At 43.6% G+C, this 20,395-nt stretch overlaps 3 protein-coding genes across 7 annotated transcripts in view; 2 read left to right on the forward strand and 1 right to left on the reverse strand.

Moving 5' to 3' along the window:
• Positions 1-4,619, forward strand: part of Nek4 (NIMA related kinase 4) — a 35,633-nt gene extending 31,014 nt beyond the window's left edge. For all 3 annotated transcript variants that reach the window (XM_021635244.2, XM_060390838.1, XM_060390837.1), the window contains exon 15: positions 3,035-4,619. In XM_021635244.2, coding sequence (XP_021490919.1) covers positions 3,035-3,127 — 93 coding nt within the window. In that variant the 3' untranslated portion in view covers positions 3,128-4,619. The remainder of the gene's footprint in view (positions 1-3,034) is intronic.
• A 1,958-nt stretch (positions 4,620-6,577) lies between these two features.
• On the reverse strand, positions 6,578-8,027 carry Spcs1 (signal peptidase complex subunit 1). Its single transcript, XM_021635205.2, has 4 exons — positions 7,806-8,027; positions 7,441-7,500; positions 7,273-7,359; positions 6,578-6,956 (listed from the first exon to the last, which is right to left on the reverse strand). Exons 1-4 carry the CDS (start codon positions 8,025-8,027, stop codon positions 6,831-6,833), a joined length of 495 nt encoding a protein of 164 aa, XP_021490880.1. The 3' UTR covers positions 6,578-6,830.
• A 343-nt stretch (positions 8,028-8,370) lies between these two features.
• On the forward strand, positions 8,371-20,394 carry Glt8d1 (glycosyltransferase 8 domain containing 1). Of its 3 annotated transcripts, none has more exons than XM_060390840.1 (10): positions 8,371-8,486; positions 13,892-13,939; positions 14,025-14,123; positions 16,229-16,442; positions 18,219-18,336; positions 18,556-18,640; positions 18,768-18,880; positions 19,192-19,358; positions 19,469-19,581; positions 19,864-20,394. In XM_060390840.1, the coding sequence occupies exons 2-10, from the start codon at positions 13,924-13,926 to the stop codon at positions 20,052-20,054; spliced, it is 1,116 nt and encodes a 371-aa protein (XP_060246823.1). In that variant the 5' UTR covers positions 8,371-8,486; positions 13,892-13,923; the 3' UTR covers positions 20,055-20,394. The 3 variants fall into 3 exon arrangements, with proteins under 3 accessions (XP_060246823.1, XP_021490878.1, XP_021490879.1); XM_021635203.2 differs by having other exon boundaries at positions 8,442-8,596; XM_021635204.2 differs by lacking the exon at positions 8,371-8,486 and adding an exon at positions 8,608-9,019.
• Position 20,395: the final 1 nt, after the last annotated feature.

Consider the following 20,395-nt stretch of genomic DNA (forward strand, 5'->3'; position numbering starts at 1 on the left):
CCAGTCCTCTTATCCACTGAACCAGTTTTCCAGCTCTTACGACATGTTCTTGAATATATATTTTTATTTTTAGTAAACATTTAAAAAAAAACAACTTTAGAACTGGGTGTTGGTGGCACACACCTTTAATCCCAGCACTTGGGAGGCAGAGGCAGGCAAATCTCTTGAGTTTGAGTACAGCCTGGTCTATGGCGTGAGTTTCAGGACTGCCAGGGCTACACAGAAAAACCCTGCCTTGAAAAACCAAAAAATAAATTTTTTTAGATTTCATTTTCATTTTGTCTGTGCACCACATGCATGCCTAGTGCCCACTGAGGGCATTTGATCCCCTGGAGCTGGAATTACAGATAGTTGTAAGCTGCCAATTGTGCTGGAAATTGAACACAAGCCCTCTGCAAGAACAAGTGCTCTTGACTGCTGAGTCATCTCTCCAGTCCTCTCTCTTTTTTAATATTACATTATCGTGTGCATGTGAGAATGTACATGCTTGCCTATACCATGGCAAACGTGGAGATTAAAGGGCAATTTTCGAGAATTGGTTCTCCTTTCACTATGTGGTTTCTGGAGATTGAATGCAATGCAGGTCATCAGGCTTCAGTGGCAAGTGTCTTTTTTTCACTGAGCCATCTCACTAGCCCTTGAATTAGATATTCAGTCATATTTTCTATGTTTGTAGGTCCATTTTTTTTTGTTTTGTTTTTTAGTGATGGGGATAAAACCCAGGGCCTTGTGCCTGCTAGGAAAGCATTCTGTCTTTAAGTGGTGTTTGAAAATAATTTTCCCCAGTTCCACAGTTTTTTGTTTATTTTTAAATGTCTACAGTGTTCTGTCTGCATGTGTGCCTGAATGCCAGAAGAGGGCACCAGATCTCATTATAGATTATGAGCCACCATGTGGTTCCTGGGGATTGACCTTTGGAAGAGCAGCTAGTGCTCTTAACCTCTGAGACATCTCCAAGTTCCACAGTCTTTAGAGCTCCTTATGCTGCCATGAACAATGTAGACCCAGTCGCAGTTACCTTTTCTATAACATATCTTTAAAAATTTACAACTGTCCTTCAGATTTTTTTTTTGTGACTTTGTCTTTTGTGTATGAAACCAGGGCTTTGTTCATGATGTGTGTGTGTGTGTGTGTATATATATATATACTGTACCACTGAACTACAGCCTAGCCCTATTGACATTTTTGAAGGTTACAGGTCATATATTTTACAAAATAGCACTTGGAGCTGGGCAGTGGTGACACACAGTTTCCAGGAAGGCAGAGGCAGGTAGATGTCTGTGCATTCAAGGCCAGCCTGGTTTACAGAGCAAGTTCCAGAACAGCCAGGGCTACACAGAGAAACCCTGTCTCAAACAACAAAAACAAACCAACAAACAGTAAAATAAAATAAAATAATAAAAAATAAAATAAAATAAGATAGGGGACTGGAGAGATGGCTCAGCAGTTAAGGACATTGTCTGCTCTTCCAGAGTTCCTGAGTTCAATTCCCAGCAACCACGTGGTGGCTCACAACCATCTATACAGTGATCTGATGCCCTCTTCTGGCATGCAGGTGTGCATGCAGATAGAGCACTCATATACATTAATAAAGAAATAATAAAAAAAGAAATGTAAAATAAAATAGTACTTGGTTTAGTATTTTTTTTCCTTCTGTTTTAGATGGGGTCTCATGTATCCTATGCTTACCTCAGATTTGCTATGTAGCTAAAGATGACTTTGAACTTCTGACCCTGCTTCCACACCCCAAGCTCTGGGATTAGAGGCATATGCTGCCAGACCCAGTGCTCCATGGATGCTAGACAGACACTAAGTCACATCCTAGCCGCTGTGCTGCTCTGTGGTTCTGAGTCAGAGCCTCTCTCTGTAACATAGACTGGCCTCGGATTGGTAGTCCTCGTGCCTATGCCTCCTGGTGCTGGTGTGGAAGACATGTGCTACCATTCTTACCTAGGTTATGCTTTCACTGTTTCTTGGATTTTTTTTTTTTTTAAGCCGAGGTCTCATGTAGCCTGGGCTGGTCTCAAATTCACTATGTAGACTGGCCTTGAATGTGTAATCCTCCCGCCTTCACCTTCAGGTTGCGTATTTTTACTAGAATACCTTCAAAGTGATGTCTTCAGTGAATTATATCAGAATATCATATCCATCTAGCACACTAGGTGTTCTAATTTTAAGCATTCCTTTCAGCAGATAGATTGTATGCACATGCCTTTTTTGGCTTACCAGTCAGGTTTTGTAAGCCCTGCCCACCCTTTTCTATTTCGAGACTGACTGGGTCTCACTAAGTTACTCAGCTTGGCTTCAAACTCACGCAGGCAGGCCTTGAACTTGAGGTTCTCCCACTTCAGCTGGGCTTCATGTCTGGCTTTGAAGTCAGCAGGAAAAAGCTCTTGCCATGTAAAGGTGGAAGGAGACAGCCAACTCTGAGTTGTCCTCTGACCTCTACAAGTGCACTATGGCATGTTTGAACACACAGATTGTACACAGATCACATGCAGTAATTGTATGTAAACAGAACTGTTAGTATTTCCCTATATGGTTTCCTCCTTGGTATTGTTGGAACTAAGATAAATTCAGGAGTATAATGAAAATGAAGCAGTTTTTAATGTACAATTCAGCAGAAAGAGACAAAGTATAGAGAAAATGTGGACATGGCTGACATGCGGAGTTGGCACAAAACAGTGGTTTTTCAAAGTTCCCAAACCAAGAACTTGCCGTCCTCTTGCCCCGCCCCCCACTCCAGATTCTCCGTCTTACTTGGTTACTCCTCCTCTGGGGCTCTCTGATGGGGACTCAGGCCAGCCAGCTGTCTGCAGCCTACCAGGAGCTGTGGGACAGGCAGGCATCAGCTGCCAGCTGGGGGCTAGAGGCACCTGCTCCTCGTAAACATTGAGCTTTGAAGGCACTTCACACTGGAAATGGGCCAAATAGCTTACTTCTTACAGTGTGATGCCTGGGAAAACCTTCGCTTTTGATGATTACAGGGGTTGTTCGTGTTATGTACTGATTTTCTTATCTGTTTCTCACACAGGCACGACTGCAGGAGCGCATGGGGGAAAAGTACACAACTTACAGCGTGAAAGCTCGCCAGCTAAAATTTTTTGAAGAAAATGTGAATTTTTGAGATTTGTTCTAACATGCAGCCAGAACTAAAAACTCTATTTTCAAAGGTTATTATCTTTAAAAAAAAAAAAAAGGAAAGAAAAAGAAAAGGAAAGAAAGAAAGAAAGAAAGAAAGAAAGAAAGAAAGAAAGAATGGGGATTTAGCTCAGTGGTAGAGCGCTTGCCTAGCAAGCACAAGGCCCTGGGTTCGGTCCTCAGCTCTGGAAAAAAAAAAAAAAAAAAAGAAGAAAAGAAAAACCGTTTCAGTTGCTCAGAGTCCATCCTTTGATATTTCTTTGGGATCTTCTTACTATAAAAAATTGACAAGGTAGACTAATGTGAAACAAGTTTGCAAAAGAAACCTTTGAATATCATGTTTATAAGGAAAAATGTTTTATGTTTGTTAGTTTACTGAACCTTAAACCAATTTTATATCTAGTTTATTTTTTTAAAGATATTAACTGGTTGAAACAGGGCCAGAAACATTGGCTTGTACTGTACTACAGTGATACAAACAACAAGGGAAGCAAATGTCTCATGGTAATGCTTGCTCCTGTTAATAACCTTAGAAGTTATTTATTCTGTAATATAAATTCACTATTCTGGGAATAGATTTAAAGGACATGAAGTTCTACGTTGCATTTAAAGAACTTTTTTATTTTTACACATAATGAATTTTGATTTACTCTTTAGACTCTTAGAACTCTTGTTCAGTCTAGAGTATAGCTTTGTGAGTCATTATGACTTGATATATTCTTTTCCGTCACTTAAAACATCTCTTAAGCGTGAATTCCTCTTTCAATTAAGCAGTATCTGAGGAAAACCCAGATCCTTGGTTCTACTGGGTATTTGCAATTTGTGTACAGTAAAGTAGCACCTGAGTCTCCCTATTTTAAGTACATACTTGTAAGGCTGGGTGAAGTGGTGCATACGTGTAATCCTAGCACCTAGGTTCTTGTGTATCACATGTTGTGCTAGTTAATAAGTAATGTCCATCTAGTGGGATTTTTATTAATAAATCTTTAATACGTTTTCACTTTTTAAGATGAATTTTATGGGAATTTGTTTAAGTGTATGTATGTACATCAAGTGTGTGCAGGTGCCTCAACAGGCCAGAAGAGGGTGTCAGATTCCCTGGACCTAGCTTTGCAGGTGGTTGTGAGCCACCTGATGTGGGTGCTGGAACTGAACCCAGGTCTTCTGCAAAAGTAAGGGCTCGGAACTGCTGAGCAACCTCTGCAGCCCTATCACCTCTGTATTGAAAGGACTGAAAATTGCTTCAGATAGTTTGTTTTCTGAGATAGGGCCTCACTATGTAGCTCTTGCGGTCCTAGAACTCGCTGTTGTTCAGGCTGGAGCTGTGCTTGCCCCTGCCTCCTGAGTGCTGGCATAAAGGTGCCACTACCTTGTCTGTCTGTCATCTTTTTCACTGTTTACCCTCCTTTCCGCCTAGTATATCTTTATTCCTGTTTTCATCTTTTGTATTTCAAGACCATAAAGGGACTTTTTTCCTACGTGCACTGTTTGCATGTATGTCTGTGTGAGTGTGTTGGATCCCTGCAACTGGAGTTCCAGACAGTTGTGAAGTGCAGGTCGGGTGTTAGGAATTGAACCCGGGTCCTCTCGAAGAGCAGCAGCAGGTGCTCTTGATTGCTGAGTCATCTGTCCAGCCCCCTTGATGTTTTTTTAAATTTATTTTTATATAAATTATTCATTTTGTATCCCAGCTGTAGGTCCCTCCTTCATTCCCTTCCAATCCCACCCACCCTCCATCTCCCTGCCCCTCTAAAAGTCTGATAGGGGAGGTCTTCCTCCCCTTCCATCTGACCCTAGCTTATCAGGTCTCATTAGGAGTGGCTGCATTGTCTTCCTCTGTGGCCTGGCCTGGCATGGCTGCTCCCCCCTCAGGGGGAGGTGCCCCTTGTTTTTTTTTTTTACTTTACCTGGAAGTTTCTAACTTCTGAATCACACTATATTTAACAATATGCTTTATCTACTGTGTTAGTTTTTCTTTAAAAGAATCTTTTCTGGGAAAAAAAAAAAAGATTCTTTTCTGGTTTTGTTAAATTACAGTCTTTAAAGATGTTTTCTTAAACTCAATATATGGGAAGTCCTGAGAAATATGTTACCTTTAATAATTCCTCACATGAGACCTTTTCAGTCACTTGGAAATATTAAAAGGAATGTCAAGCTTTATAGTTACAACTTTGGTTCCCCTCAAGAACATGTCTTCCACTTACATGCTCTTGTTTTGGGGGTGCCAAAGTGCTGATTTCCACAGATCCACACTGGCAAACTTCTCAGAGCTGTCTGCTATCATTGACAACTTACTGTCCTTCCTCCCTCTCCTTCAATCCCAGACCCTTGTTTTCTTGTCCCCCCCCCCCCCACCTCAGGCCCATTCCCTCCCTGAGTTGTCCAGGTTGGCCACAGTGGGCCTGGCTTCCTCACAATTGGATGGAGGTGCCATGGAGAGTCTGGGTAAGGCTGAGCTCTCAGTCTTGCCCATCTGGTTGGAGTCTGATGGCTTTTTGGGGTCTCTGAGCCTGAGGCGACCTCCTCTCAAGTAAACTAGAATGAAATACAAATTAAAAACGCACCTTCTGGAGGCCTGTGAAATGAATGGCTTTGCAGGCAAAAGCTTTCACCACCAAGCCTAACAACCTGAGTTCAATCCCTGGACCCACACAGAAGGACTCCCACATCTGTCCTCTGACCTCTACATGTGGGCCCATGGACAGTACATAACAAATAAATAAATGTTAACATGATATAAAAAAAATGGAAGAGAGACTCTGGGCTGTCAACATGGCTCAGCCAGTGAGAGTACCTGAAGACCCACGCTCTACCTCCAGGACCTACCTACCCTGCGTGAGGTGACCAACTCCCGAAAGTTGTCCTCTGGCTGCAACATGCACACCCACACAATAAATAATTTTTTTTAAAAGTGAGGAATTTTTAAAAATCTCCTAGAACTTGCAGTGATAGAACAAGAGGATGCTTGCATTTTCGAAACCTAATTCTCGCTTTTTACTAAAAGTTTTGCAAAAGAGCCAACAAGAGATCCATCAGATATAGAATTGCACCAAGAATTATAACTGAAAACATTTAGGCTAGGTGTGGTGGGGGCATGCCTTTAATTCCAGTACTCTGGAGGCAAAGGCAGGTGGAACTTTGTGAGTTCAAAGGCCAGCCTCGTATACATAGCAAGTTCCTGGACATCTGGTTATGTACTGATTATGTACAAAGACCTTGTCTACAAACAACAAAAACCTCACCATTAAAACAGTTCCATGACTCATAATGTATTGTGAAACTTTGCTATAAATAGGACTGTGAAGCCAGGTGTTGGCAACATATGCCTGTAATCCCAGCACTTGGGGAGGCTGAAGCAGGAGGATTTGAGCTTAGAGGTAGCCTGGTCTATACAGTGATAAACTATTGCAAAAATATTTTAAAAAGAAAAATGTACTACCAGATATAAGGTGTTTATTCATTATGTATACCTGAAAGAAGCATTGCATACTTGTATTTCCTGTTCTCCGTAACAAGATTATGAAGAGACGGTATAAAATAGTTATAAATTAAAGTACAATTGGATTAGAAATGAGAGGTCAACTAGATGTCTGCAAGAACAGGTGGTTTAAGCTCATGTTTTGGTTGTGAAAGCAATTCAGCCCATCTTACAGTAAACGAAAGCAGCTGCCGAATCGTGTGGGCCCCAATCAATTGTTTTTAGCATGCCTCTTAAGTTTTCTGTCCCCTGATTTCTTGTCTTCTGTGCCTACGTCTTGAACAGGTAACCACTTCAGGGGATGTCGGCGATAGATAGGCCACGGAGGAAGTGTCAGCTAGATCAGAACAGAGAAAAGGCAGTATCTATTTCCATTCGAGCTTAAAAGATCATTACGTATAATGTCTGGTCCCCAAATAAACACCATGCTAAAGATTAACAAACTGACCAGACAAGATATGTCAGGTGGTGAGAACAAGCCTTACCTGTTATACAGTTTAAACACAAAGGAGTTTTAAGAACTAAATAATAGGAAGCAGAAACATTAATGGGAAAGAAAAGCTGCTTCTGATTCTCATTACTAGGTCCAACCAAGTTTGCCTGACCCAAAATTTATGTTGCTGCTAATGTTCAAACACCCACAAATGTCTTACCAAACACGAGAAAGCAAATCCAGCCATAACTATGTAGACAGTCCACCCAAACTGTTCAGCCACGTACCCGTAGATAAACCCAACTATCTGAAAAGAAGCAAATTATTTTAAATACAGTCAAACCAAGGGCGACAGGATTAAGAGCTTCAAGGTAAAAGCAATACTTACTGCAGAAAAAAGAATAATTCCCTGAAACATCTGTTCAGCTAGCTTCTGCCCTTTGTAATCCTAGGGACAACAGAAAAGAGGAGAATTGGTCCCACTACCAAAGAACTGCAATTCTTGCAGGGAACTCGGTTTTAGCAAGGCGTCATTCAACACCGGCAAAAGGGCCCGAGTAAAGAAGCAAAAATCGTATATTCCGGGGCAACCTGGGCATCTTAACGGAGCATGGGTTAAGGGGACGAGAAGAAGGGGAAAGTAACAGCAATCTTAGGGGTTGCTCCAGGGGAAGCAATCGGTGCTCCAGGGGAAGGCTAGGACGCCGCTAGGCTCCGAAGTGGGGTGTGGGGAGCTAGGATGTGCGCCCTCACCATCTGCGTGGGCAGCGAACTCAGATGTTCCAGCATGATTGACGGAGAAGACTGATCCGGACAGCAAAACGAGCGTAGCCGATTCCTAAGGCGTGAGGCTTGCGGGCTGCGACACCGAACGTAGCCTGGCCGACCCGCCGAGCCCCTCAGTCCGACGGCCGTGGCCCCGGAAGCGGATGTCTCGGACAGGCACGGACAGTCTCTGGCCCCGCCCCGCGCCATCGCGGAGGGAGGTGCTCCTCCGGAGTTCCCTAGCACCCGGCTCGCTGCTCACGAGGGCTGGGGCCGCGACCTGGCCGGGGCATCGTGCGCCGGTCTGCGCTCCTGGCCGCCCGGAGCCGCTGTGGCGGCGGGAATCGCCCGCGGGCTGCCGTTCCCCGGCCTAACGGCCTCCGGCGCGCGCCGCGTCTCCATAGCGACGGCCTCCTCTCAGGAGGACCCCGTGGCGGGGCTGCCCAGTGGCGCCTGTTGCGCGCGGCGCTCGGGCAGCGGGAGCCACACTCAGACTAGGGGGCTGTGGCCCGGCGTGGCGTCCGCAGAGCCTGCCCGCCAGCGGGCCGGGGCTGGAGCGCGGTGGACGCGGGCGGCCCGGCGGCGGGCCCGGGCCGGGGGCCTGCGCCGCGAGCGCTGAGCTGGCGGGGCGGGCCGGGGCGCGAACGGCGGCCCCTCCTCCCGGCGCAGGTAAAGGCGGCTGCGCTGAGCTTCCGAGGGCGACGATTCGTCTGACGCGGCTGCAACCTGGCGTGTCAGTGCGTGGGGGACCCCGGGAGCGCCGCGGCACCTCCCTAAGCGTAAGGAGGCCATTAATGACTGCTAGAGTTAGGGAAGATAGCCGGGCCACATCCTCCAGGGAAAGGAGATTGCCTCGAGGCCTTGGCCGCCCCACGCCTCATGGATTGAGCTCCCATGCTCTTACCTAGGGGCTCCCAAATTCGGCCCAACTTCTCCGTTGCCGGTTTTTATGGCTTTCACACTCCCTGACCAGGGCCTCCTGGTAAAGACCAGCTGAGGGGTTCCGTTAGCCCTGTCTTTCAAGGATGGTGTATGTTTCAGAAGCATGAGCCTTCCCTCATTAGTGAGCCAGATGGGGTGCCGTATCCCAACAGACTATGCTGGGGATCCGGCCCTCTGGGGCCATCCGTCTCCCTGGACTCTATTTGTGCATGGTACAGTCAGGCACAGACGGTGAAATGCTAGGCACTCCATACCTGGAGGTGAGTGGCTGCTGCTGGCATTTACACTTTTTGGACCGGGGCACAGCTGTGCCTTAGAACTTGGAATGTGTCAAGGAAGATGTCCACGTCGCTGTCGGGGACAGGCACCTAGGAGATGGAGCTCAGGGAGGTGCGACGTGGGGTTTGGGGGTTTCCTGACATGAAAGTCAATGTAGGACCTAGCCAGCAAAATGAGTGGAGAAAATGTTCAGGTCTTGTGCGCTGCCACCCTTCAGAAAAATACAGACCCGTTTGGCACCTCTGACCTTAGAGAGACATTGTTGCGAAGGACAACAGCAGTTTTTCATGGGCTGTTTTTTCTTTCTCCTTCCCTATGTTTTTCATAGTATGTATGAATATACTGACTTTGTTACAAGTATAAATAAACTTCATCCCTTCCAATGTGCTTCGTAGGATGGCAGTTGCTGTAGAGACCATATGGTGTTTGAATTATAAAATGATGGAAAAAACGGTTTTGCCAGGTTCCTTTGGGGCAAGAGGTCCATTGGAATCTCATGCTTTTCCTTATGCTGTGTCCAGGATTATTAAGATTGCATTCTCTTCTTGATTGGAGAATTGTACTGCTCCTGGATTAGCAAGACCATTCCACAGTATCACCTGCCCATTGCTCTTTTGGTGGGGATGGTCTTAGGTGTCAGGGATACAGCAGGAGAGTTACATTTTCATCTAAGTCCCTGTTTCTGTAGAACTTAACAGTCACTGAATACAGGCTCATATACGTGATCATTTCATAACTTGAGGTTGTTGGTGTAAAGAGAGGATGGAAAGATGATACTGGTTGGTGATCTTCACAAGAGCAGTTTGAGATTAGGAACAGAGCCTACGAATAGAGGAAGCAAAGACAGAGAGGGGTATTTTAAATCTTTTCAGTCCTTTAGTGGAAGGGAGGCAGGCGTGGACCTGCAGTCAGTCAGCGCACTGGGAGTGGAGAGGGGCAAGCGCTGTCTTCTCCACCCTCCACTCCCTACCCTACTACCTTAGTTAATTGGAAGACATCGGTTAGCATGCTGATGGTGTGATCCACCAGAAGTGGGAAGAAGTTGATGCTTCCTGCAAGAGAACAGTGGTAGGATAGGCCACAGAGCACCAGTGGGCTAGCCTTCATGGATATATATGTTCCATAGTAACAGGAGGGAAAAACCGTAGTTGTTGAGAATGGATGTCAATACAGGTATCTGGCTTCCTTCTTTTTTTAAGGTAGAGATGGTAGGTAAAGGACCACCACAGGAGTGTGAGGGCCTCAGTTCAAATCCCCAGTACCTCTGTAATTGAGGGTGGGTGGGACAGCCCACCTCTAATCCCAGCACTGAGGAGGTGGAGAGGAGAGCCTGAGAACGAGCTAAGTAGGCTGGCAAGTTGTGGATTCAGTTGAGACCTTGTAAGGTGAAAGAAACGTGATCAAAGAAAGCATCTGACATCAGCTTCTGACTTCTGCCACATAACACACACTTGCACCCACACATGCAAGCACACATACATGATACATATGCATGCACACCATATACACATACACAAGCAAAAAAGAAAGAATTAAAAGGCTGAAATTCCAGCACTGGGGCAGCAGGATCAGAAGTTCAGGGTCAGCCTGGGTTATATAGTGAGACCCTGTCTCAAAAATAACCATAAATAGCATAATTTTTTCTAAAGATTTTTTTTTTAATATTAGGAGTAATATCTGTCCAGGGCTTCGTTTGTGTGTGTGTTTATGAAGAATTTGTATACAAATAGTTTGAGAATCTAAAGGTTTTATAATTTCTGAGTAAAAGAACCATGAATTTCATAGTGAAGAGTGCACTGTTGCTGATCACACTGTCCACAATTGTGGTCTGACCAAAAATGTTGCTTATACATACAGTGTATATGAAAATTTGAGAGTTTCTTCTAAACAGACCAAGGAACCCTCATACCAGGAAAGATAACATGATTGGACTTACGCTGAAAGTTGATGTTTTTCATGGAGGTAACTGGAAGACTTTGTCAGCAAGTGCTTTCTACCATATATCTACTTAAGTACATCAAGTACTTGCTTGGCGTGTGTTTCTTGTGTCCTGCTAACTGGAGTAGCTCAAATACATGTGACTTCCGATCTGTATACAGTGCTACATAACTGTCGCTGGAAATTGACCAGATAAAGCATTGCCTTTTGTAGCAACTAGCTGGGATTTATTGGAATGGGATTGTTTTATGCAATCTTGGTGGAATTTAGCTCAAGAGCAGGCAGCTCTGAATTGAGTAGCTCCCAATCCACCAGCTTCTGTAGGTGAGACTCAGCCTATGATGTGCTAAATACAATATGGGGTATATAACTTGCTTGTGCATTTCTGTGTGTGTATAAGAACACATTTGGAGGCTAAAGGGCATCCTTATGTGATGTTCCTCAAAATCCCTGGCCACCCACCAGGGATCCTCCTATCTCCATCTCAGATATGGGATATCAGTCTGCTGCCACATCCTTTTTTTATGGAGGTTCTGGGACTCTAATGTGGGTCCTTGTGTTTTATTTGCACAGCAAGCACCGTATGGACTGCATTATTTATACAGTATTCTGCCTGCATGTATGCCTGCAGGACAGAAGAGGACACCAGATTCATTATGGAAGGTTATAAGCCACAGTGTGGTTGCTGGGAATTGAATTCAGGACCTTAGGAAGAACAGCCAGTGCTCTTAACCTCTGGGCCATCTCTCCAGCCCAACTTTTAAACTTTTTATTGTGAGCTGAGCAGTGGTGGCACATGCCTTTAGTCCCAGCACTCAGAAAGCAGAGGCAGGTGGATCTCTGAGTTTGAGGCCAGCCTGGTATAGAGAATGAGTTCCAGGACAGCCAGGACTACACATAGAAACCCTTTCTCAAAAAAAAAAAAAAAAAAAAAAATTGTGTGTGAGTGTGGGTGCCATGGTGTGCATGTGGAAGTCAGAGGACAACTTTCAGGGGTCAGTTCTCAGTGTGTTTCTGGGGACAGAACTTGTCTTGCAAACTTTCATCAGGCTTGTCTTACAAACACTTTGACTTACCTAGCCATCTTGCCAGTCTATAAAATGTTTTAAGTTCATTGGTATAATGTCTTTTGTACATACTGTTCTAAAAAGAAGTGTATTTGCATGTTTTAGATTGTCTGAGTTACATTGCCTCAGCTTTGTAATAGGACCCATGGTCCATTTTAAAACAGATATCCCTGCTTTTTCAAAGACCTTGGGAAATTAAATACCCAATGTACACACAGTTTAGATTAACTTTTTTAGCAGTATGGTGTGGCTGAAAGTGCTTTATAAAACAAATATCCCTATCTACATGTTAGATACTACTATAAGTGAGGTTTACGAAAGGGTTAGAATTCTTAAACCTAGAGTCCCAGTTTCCTGGTTACATAAAATGTGTCTTTAAGGAAATATTTTTAAGAGAAACCCAGTCTTGAAAAAACAAAACAAAACAACAAACAGTTACATTGATTTAGTTCCAGAAATACATATTCCACAGTTTTGTTTCTGATGAATTGTTTGTTTTGAGAAGGTAAAGTTGTCAAGTGAACAGAGGGGGCCTAGAGAGCGCCAGTGGTGGGCACCGCTTTCTTAATACTTGGTCATTTCATCGACGGGGACGAGTGTGGGGCAGCTCTGTGTTGGTGTGTTGCACGTGCAGGAGTGCAGAGCCTAGTGGGGGTCCTCCAGTGCCCTGCCCTGTCCCTCTCTGCTTTAATCCCTCAAGATAGGGCTTTTCACTGACCCTGAAGCGAGGCTGGTGGTCAGCAAGCCTTAGTGATCCTCCCACAGCGCTGAGGTAGCAGGTGCTTTGGATGCGGTTGAGATACAAACACAGCTCCTTCTGCTTTCCCAGTCAGCAGGCTCACACATAGAGCCATGTCCTTAGCCTGGCTTAACTTTTTTAAAGCAGATTTTGATGTGTATATACACATGCCTACTTTTCTGTGAGTACTATGTGCATACAGTGCCTGCAGAGGCCAGAAGAGGGCGTTGAATCTCCCGGAACTGGAGTTAATTGTGATGCACTTAGGATGTGTGCTGGGAACTGAACCTGGGTCTCCTGTAAGAGTAGCAAATGCTCTTGACTGCTAAGCTGTTTCTTCAGTTACGAAAGCAGATGTGTGTGTGCGTGTGCCTGCACTCATTTTTGTCACTGTTTGTCATGTATGTGCCTATGGAGGCCAGAGAGGGCATCAGCTCCCCTAGACCTGGAGTTACAGGTAATTATGAGCTGCCTGGCATGGGTGCTTAGAAACTTGGGGCCTGTGGCAGAGCCAAATACACTCTTAACCATTTTCTCCATCTCCCTTAAAGCATACTTTTTTTAGAATAACACTAAATCTTCAGGTTACTTTGTCAGAGGCATCATAGTCCATGCCCAGTTTAACTAGGTTTTTTGTTTTTGTTTGTTGGGTTGATTTTTCCAGACAGGGTTTTTCTGAGTAGCCTGTGGCCTGGAACTCACGCTGTAGACCAGGCTGGCCTCAAACTCAGTGGTTTGCCTGCCTCTGCCTCCCGAGTGCTGGGATTAAAGGCAAGTGCCACCATGTCCAGCTTAACTAGGTGCTTTAAACAGAACTAATTCTGAAATGGCTCTCTAGTTGCTAGACTTCAGCTAGATTTTTTTTTTCCATCTTGTGGCATGCAGTGTAACAAGGCTAAAGCTATGTTTGTCCGTATCACATGAAACTACTGTATTGCCATCATCATAAAATTTTCAGTCCCCAAACTGGGTGCTTGGAAGTTATTAATTTAAAATAACTATTTGGCAAAGTATCATATATACGTCTTATTTCTATCTGAGTAAGAGTGTGTAAGCATTTTGATGCCCATTCTCATGTACCCACTTTCTTTTGGACTTTTATTTTATAGGGTTAATATCTAATGTAAGACAGAAGAAAAAAATGTCATTCCGAAAAGGTATGCTTGCTCTCTCTCTTCATGTTTCATTGTTTTTATGCCTACCAAAGCCAAAAGATGTAATGCAGGTTTCTCTCTGTTTCAGTAAACATTGTCATCTGGGTCCTGGCTGCTGTTCTCTTCTTACTGGTTTTGCACTATAACTTCCTCAGCTTGAGTAGTTTGCTAAGGAATGAAGTTTCAGGTATGGAAGCCTTTACTAACCCTGTACTGCTGTCTTTTGCTAAGAACGCGGAGGTCTCTGTGCCCCACATCCTAAGTTTTATCATTATGTTAATGAAAAGAAAACTTGCTTCTTGGCTTTACAAAGACTCTGATGTAGCCAGGCACTGGTGGCACACACCTTTAATCCCAGCACTTAGGAGGCAGAGGCAGGTGCATCTCAGCAAGATTGGCCAGTGTGGTCTACAGAGTGAGTTCCAGCACAGCCCAAGCTATACACAGACATACCCTGTCTGGAAAAACAAAAACAAAAACAAAACAAAACAAAAGACTGTGAGGCAGAACAAAACAAAAGACTGTGAGGCAGTGTAAAGAGAGAGGGCAAAAAGAGACCAGTCTGACCTCAACAGATAGGACTGTTTATCAAACAGCAAAGGACAGACACAGTGGGAAAGGGTGTCTGCAAAAAGGAGGAAGGGAATACTTGGAGTTAATATAAGAGGTTTTGGGAATGGGAAGTTGAATGTAATTTCAGGGGCTATGTGGAGGCTCTACTTCCTGGAGTTGATTGTCCAAACAAGTCTGTTTTTATCTTTAGAAGCTGCCTTGCTCAGGCTATCTGGAGAAGGTGGATAATGAGTTTGGCAATGGCAGTAAAGGGGGAAGGGTTACAGCTTCAATGTAGGGACCCAAGAATTCAGCAAGTTCCTTGGTCAGGGTCGGGCGGAGTGCAAAGTTTATTCTGACAAAAGGCATACTGGGTACTCACCAGTTTTATACGGTGCCTTCCACTCCTCTCTGTAGTGGAGTTTTTAGCTAAGGACTTGATCTGAGGGAATCCTCTCTATCAAGTCAGAGGCCTTAAGGAGTGTCTGTTGGCCCCCATCTACTTGCATTTTAATCTAGGCAGAGCTTTAGAAGATGGGTACAGGCAAATGTGCTAGTATTTGATGCCTGCCTTTGTCACCTCACAATGTCAATTTGGCAACTTTCTTTTATCTTTACTGTCTTTGAACTTAGCAATCACATCTATAGGACTTTTGTAATAAAACAAATCATAGCCGGGCATGGTGACGCACACCTGTATCCCAGTACTCGGGAGGCAAAGACAGGTAGAGGAGCTCTGTGAGTTGGAGGCCAGCATGGTCTACAAAGGGAATCCAGGCCAGCCAAGGTTACACAGAGAAGCCCTTTCTCAAAAAACAAAGCAAAACAACAAAACCAAATAACATTTTATCAGCTGATCAAAAAAAATCATTTTATTGTTATTGTGTTGTAATTATGTAGTTGTTCATCTGATTGTCTTCTGATAATGAGGGTATTGGAGACTCTGTGTTTTTTAGATAGCTTGATGTCTTGAGACTGGGTCTTATGGTTCAGGCAGGCTTCATACTCATTTTATAATTTAGTCTGTCTTTGAATTCCTGATCCTCATGCCTTAGTTTCCATAGTTATGGGATTATAGGTGTGAGCTACAGTGTCCCTGTGTTAAAAAAATCATTTTTGAGGCTAGATGTGGTGACACACCCAAAAAAATCCTAGCAATTTGGAAGCTGAGGTAAGGCAAGAGAATCATGAATTTGAGGCCAGTACAGGCTATAGCACGACGGTGGTTAAAAATGTTCTGTCTCTCTCCCTCCCCTTCCCTCTACTGGGTAGCAGTCCAGCAGGGTGCGCCACTGCACGCCACACCCCTCGTCATGTGTACCACATATGTAAAATAAGATTAGGGGAAAAAGTTCAAGCCATCTCAGCATACTAAGCTGAGGTCAGCCTGAGCTACAGAAAATTCTCTTTCTTAAAAAGGAAATAAAGCCAGAATTAGCTCGTGGCTGTAATTCTAGCACTTGGAGGCTGAGATGGAATTATTTAGTAAGTATTAATTGAAGAACTTATTTAATTGACCCAAGAAACTACTATAAAGAATTTAATGACAGCACTCGGGAAGGCAAAGGCAGGCAGATCTCTGAGTTTGAGGCCAGCCTGCCTGCTCTACGTAGCATGTTCCAGGCCAGCCAGGCCTACATAGTAAAACCCAGTTTCAAATAATAAAACAAAAACCCCAAACAAGAACAAATATTCATGAGATTGTTTGTGTCCCGGTGTTTTCTTTGTGTATTCTTTCAGATTCAGGAATTCTGGGGCTTCAGCCTATAGATTTTGTGGCAAATGTTCATCAACATCCAGTAAATGGGAGACAAGAGGAGATTCCTGTGGTTATTGCTGCCTCTGAAGACAGGCTGGGTGGCACCATTGCAGCTGTAAATAGCATTCAACGTAACACTCGCTCCAATGTGATTTTTTACATTGTTACGCTCAACAATACAGCAGACCATCTCCGGTGAGCACTGCTTTCCCAGTGACCTGCCTCTTTCTGCCTGTTGCTCTTCATAGGCCCACTGCTACGCCAGGAACCATGTTACAATAGCTTATGATATTTTCCTGTTTCAAACCCTCCCCGCCCCTGCCCACAGTCTTAGGATTTTATTGCTGTAAAGAGACAGCATGACCGTGGCAACTCTTTTAAAGGAAAACATTTAATTGGGTGGGGCTGGCTTCCAGTTCAGAGTTTAGTCCATTTTCATTATGGTGGGAAGCAGGCAGCATACCGAAAGACATGGTGCTGGATAAAGAGTTGAGAGTTCTGTTTCCTTATCTGCAGCAGGAGACTGGGTGGAACTTGAGCATAGGAGACGTCAAAGACCACCCCTCCAGTGACAAGCTTCCTCCAACAAGGCTACACCTCCTAATAGTGCCACTCCCTATGAGCCAAGCATTTATACAGGAGTGTATTAGGGGGCACACCTGTTCAAACTACCACCTCCCCCCCCAATACATAAATACACAGCACAAATATTTTTCCATATGGTTGTGTCATGTCTTTGTGGCAGGAGAAATGATAATTTATGTCAGGAAGTAAACCAGCTGTTGTCACACTGTAACAGGTCAGTGTTTAACAACCTGACTCTGAGTAAGAGAAGCAATAGATTGACTAGTCATAGCCTCTAACAGATATGCATGCACCAAGCACTGGGCTCAATTCCCACCGTCACAGAAACTGGGCATGGTGGCTCGTTCCTGTCTGTCATCCCAGCATTCAGGAGGGTCAGAAGTTACAGCGGCATCCTTGACTACAAAGTGAGTCTAAGGACAACCTGGGCTGTATGAGACTGCCTTAAGGAAATTAAAAACAAAAACCTAAAGAGCCTGAAGGGATGGCTCAGAGGTTAAGAGCACTGGCTATTCTTCCAAAGGTTCAATTCCCAGCAACCACATGGTGGCTCACAACCATCTACAATGAGATCTGGTACCCTCTTCAGGCATGCAGGCACATATGCAGTCAGAATACTAGATAAATAAGCCGTAAAAAAACAAAACAAAACAAAAAACTTCACATTTTATTCTGAAAAGCAGCTTGTCTGACAGATTTTTTCAGAGTTCCAAATATTTCTGTCCTTATGGCTTTGTCATTTACACTTATGAAAATTCTCATTCTTAAAAAACTCTTAAAGTTCCCTATATTCAAGATATAGAAAAAAATACTTAGTACTTTTGCAGGTAACATGGGCTGTTCTCACAGACAGTGCCTTAGTCAGGTGGGTAAATTTTTTAGATTCATCACAGTAAATAATCATTTTTTAGCTGACAGATTCACTACTAGTTTTATTTTATTGGTAACTAGCTTTTACCACCATTATAATTTGACTTATTTGGAAGGCTAAGAATTCTTTGGTCCATCTGGGCATGGTGATTGTACCCTTGTAATCCCAGCATGTAGATGGCTGAGGGAGAACAGTGAACTCAGGTTACTCTGGGCAATGTATAAGATAGTGCCTCAAGAAAATAAACAAGTAGTCCATGTTTGGCTGAGTGTTCTCAAGTCTAGTTTCTATAGTAGATTATGGAAGAAGAGTCTCCTGTAGATTCTTGGTTCAAAAGGAACTTTGGTGGGAATGCCTTCATCTTAAGTGAGGAACCCCTAGTCATAGAGAAATAAAGAACTTGAAACATCTGTTTAGTTCCTGGCATTATGCCACTGTTGGAAAAGCATAGAAAGATAAGGTTATATACTTTAGAAACATGACTATTTAAAACTTAAATGTTTTTATTTCATCAGGTCCTGGCTTAACAGTGATTCCCTGAAAAGCATCAGGTATAAAATTGTAAATTTTGACACGAAACTTCTGGAAGGGAAAGTAAAGGAGGATCCTGACCAGGGGGAGTCCATGAAACCAGTGAGTTCCATGTGTCTTTGTTTCTATTGGGCAATGTATTTGGTTAGAATATTTGGGTAATTCTGGGTACAGTGCAAGTAGTTCCCTAGGGACCAAACCTTGGTGGCTTCAAGAGTCCATTGACTTATCTTTTACAAGGTTTCTGAGAACATTCTAATGGCTTCTACAAATAAAAGCTCAGCTAGTTTATCCTATGCTGATGTTTCGTTTCTTTTTCAGTTAACCTTTGCAAGGTTCTACTTGCCAGTTCTGGTTCCCAGTGCAAAGAAGGCCATATACATGGATGATGATGTCATTGTACAAGGTACCCAAGAATTCTGGGCTGTAAGGGTTGTCCTGTGATTGTCTACTCTTAAGAGGCCACCATTAGGAATGGGAGGAACAGACTCTCAAGACAACTGCAATTGTTCATTTCACTTTATTCATTTCAGGTGATATTCTTGCCTTATACAACACACCACTGAAGCCAGGGCATGCTGCTGCATTTTCAGAAGATTGTGATTCAGCCTCTACTAAAGTCGTCATTCGTGGAGCAGGGAACCAGGTCAATTACCAACTGCAAACCTTACTCCCTATAAAAGCTTAATGAGAAGTGGCAAACTCAGGACTCCATTTTTCGTTAACCAGTTATTTCACTCCAGTTCTCACACCTACTTTTCTATCTACTGACTTTGTAACCAAATTTTCCGTAAATGTTCTGTTTACTAAGACAAACTCCAGATCCCAACTCATTTCTGTGGGACTTCTTGTTGCATTTGCTAATTACTTGGGAAGTTTTCTTAGTTCAACACTGACTTGACTTGCTATAGAAATTTATCTTGTTTGAAGCAGAAAATATCTTACTTTTGTTTTTAGTACAATTACATTGGCTATCTTGACTACAAAAAGGAGAGAATTCGTAAGCTTTCTATGAAAGCCAGCACCTGCTCCTTCAATCCTGGAGTTTTTGTTGCAAACTTGACCGAATGGAAAAGACAGAATGTAACCAACCAGCTGGAAAAATGGATGAAACTCAATGTAGAGTAAGTATGTAACTGGCTTAGTTATTAACAACAAAAAAACCCCTTTTAAGTCTTTTAGTTTGAGAAGTTGGTCAGTACTCTTCACTAACATTCTTTCTATTTTCATCAAGAGAGGGACTGTACAGTAGAACGCTGGCTGGCAGCATCACCACACCTCCTCTGCTTATTGTATTTTATCAACAGCATTCTACCATTGACCCTATGTGGAATGTCCGCCACCTTGGTAAGTATAAAGAATTCACCCAGCTGGGTATGGTGGTTCATCCTGGTAATCCTAGCACTTGGGATACTAAAGCAGCAGGAGTACCCAGAGTTTTGAGGTTAGCTAGAGCCACCTAACAGACTGGCCCTGTATCAAAGCAAAGTCACCGATTCATGCGAATCCTCCTCAGGGCTGGACTATACTCAGTGGTTCCCTTTAGGGCCCTGCAGCTTAGCATGGCATTGCTCTTACTAAAAAAAAAAAAAAAAAAAAAAAATCATTTGGCACTTTATCTCTGTTAAGGTTCCAGTGCTGGAAAACGGTATTCACCCCAGTTTGTAAAGGCTGCCAAGTTACTTCATTGGAACGGTCACTACAAGCCTTGGGGAAGAGCTGCTTCATATGCTGATGTTTGGGAAAAATGGTATATTCCAGACCCAACAGGCAAATTCAGTTTAATCCGAAGACATATGGACACCTCAAATATAAAGTGAACTACAACTTAAGCTAAATGCATCACTCAGGAAATCCTGGAAGACACAGTATGTTGGAAGTTGTAAGGCTCAAGTCTCTCTGTAGCAACCACAGAAAAGGCTATTTCAGCTGGGTAGAGATCACAAGTTGCTTCTGTGGCAGTCAGCTTCCCAGAGGACTACAGAAGTCTCCATCTGCCTTAGCAAATGTTTGCTTACCATACTGCTGACCTGAAGGACAAACCGATGAAGACACTGCAACTAGTTCATCTAGCAGCTGCTGTAGCTGGGAAGTGCTGTTTTGGTTTTAATTTTGTAACCTGTGGCCTGGTTTGTAAAATAAAACTTACATTTTCCAATAG

This window comes from Meriones unguiculatus, chromosome 9 (assembly GCF_030254825.1).
Source record: "Meriones unguiculatus strain TT.TT164.6M chromosome 9, Bangor_MerUng_6.1, whole genome shotgun sequence".
Lineage (NCBI taxonomy): Eukaryota > Metazoa > Chordata > Mammalia > Rodentia > Muridae > Meriones > Meriones unguiculatus.

What these genes read in the sequence shown, in the direction of transcription:
- Spcs1 (XM_021635205.2), bottom strand. Translation starts at nt 8,027, where the DNA reads ATGGCGCGGGGCGGGGCCAGAGACTGTCCGTGCCTGTCCGAGACATCC. An exon ending in GTTCGCTGCCCACGCAGATG is followed by an intron (nt 7,501 to 7,805) that starts GTGAGGGCGCAC and finishes TGTTGTCCCTAG; the next exon opens with GATTACAAAGGGCAGAAGCT. An exon ending in GATTTGCTTTCTCGTGTTTG is followed by an intron (nt 6,957 to 7,272) that starts GTAAGACATTTG and finishes GTTCTGATCTAG; the next exon opens with CTGACACTTCCTCCGTGGCC.
- Glt8d1 (XM_060390840.1), top strand. An exon ending in GCTAAGGAATGAAGTTTCAG is followed by an intron (nt 14,124 to 16,228) that starts GTATGGAAGCCT and finishes GTATTCTTTCAG; the next exon opens with ATTCAGGAATTCTGGGGCTT. An exon ending in TTCGTGGAGCAGGGAACCAG is followed by an intron (nt 18,881 to 19,191) that starts GTCAATTACCAA and finishes TTTTGTTTTTAG; the next exon opens with TACAATTACATTGGCTATCT.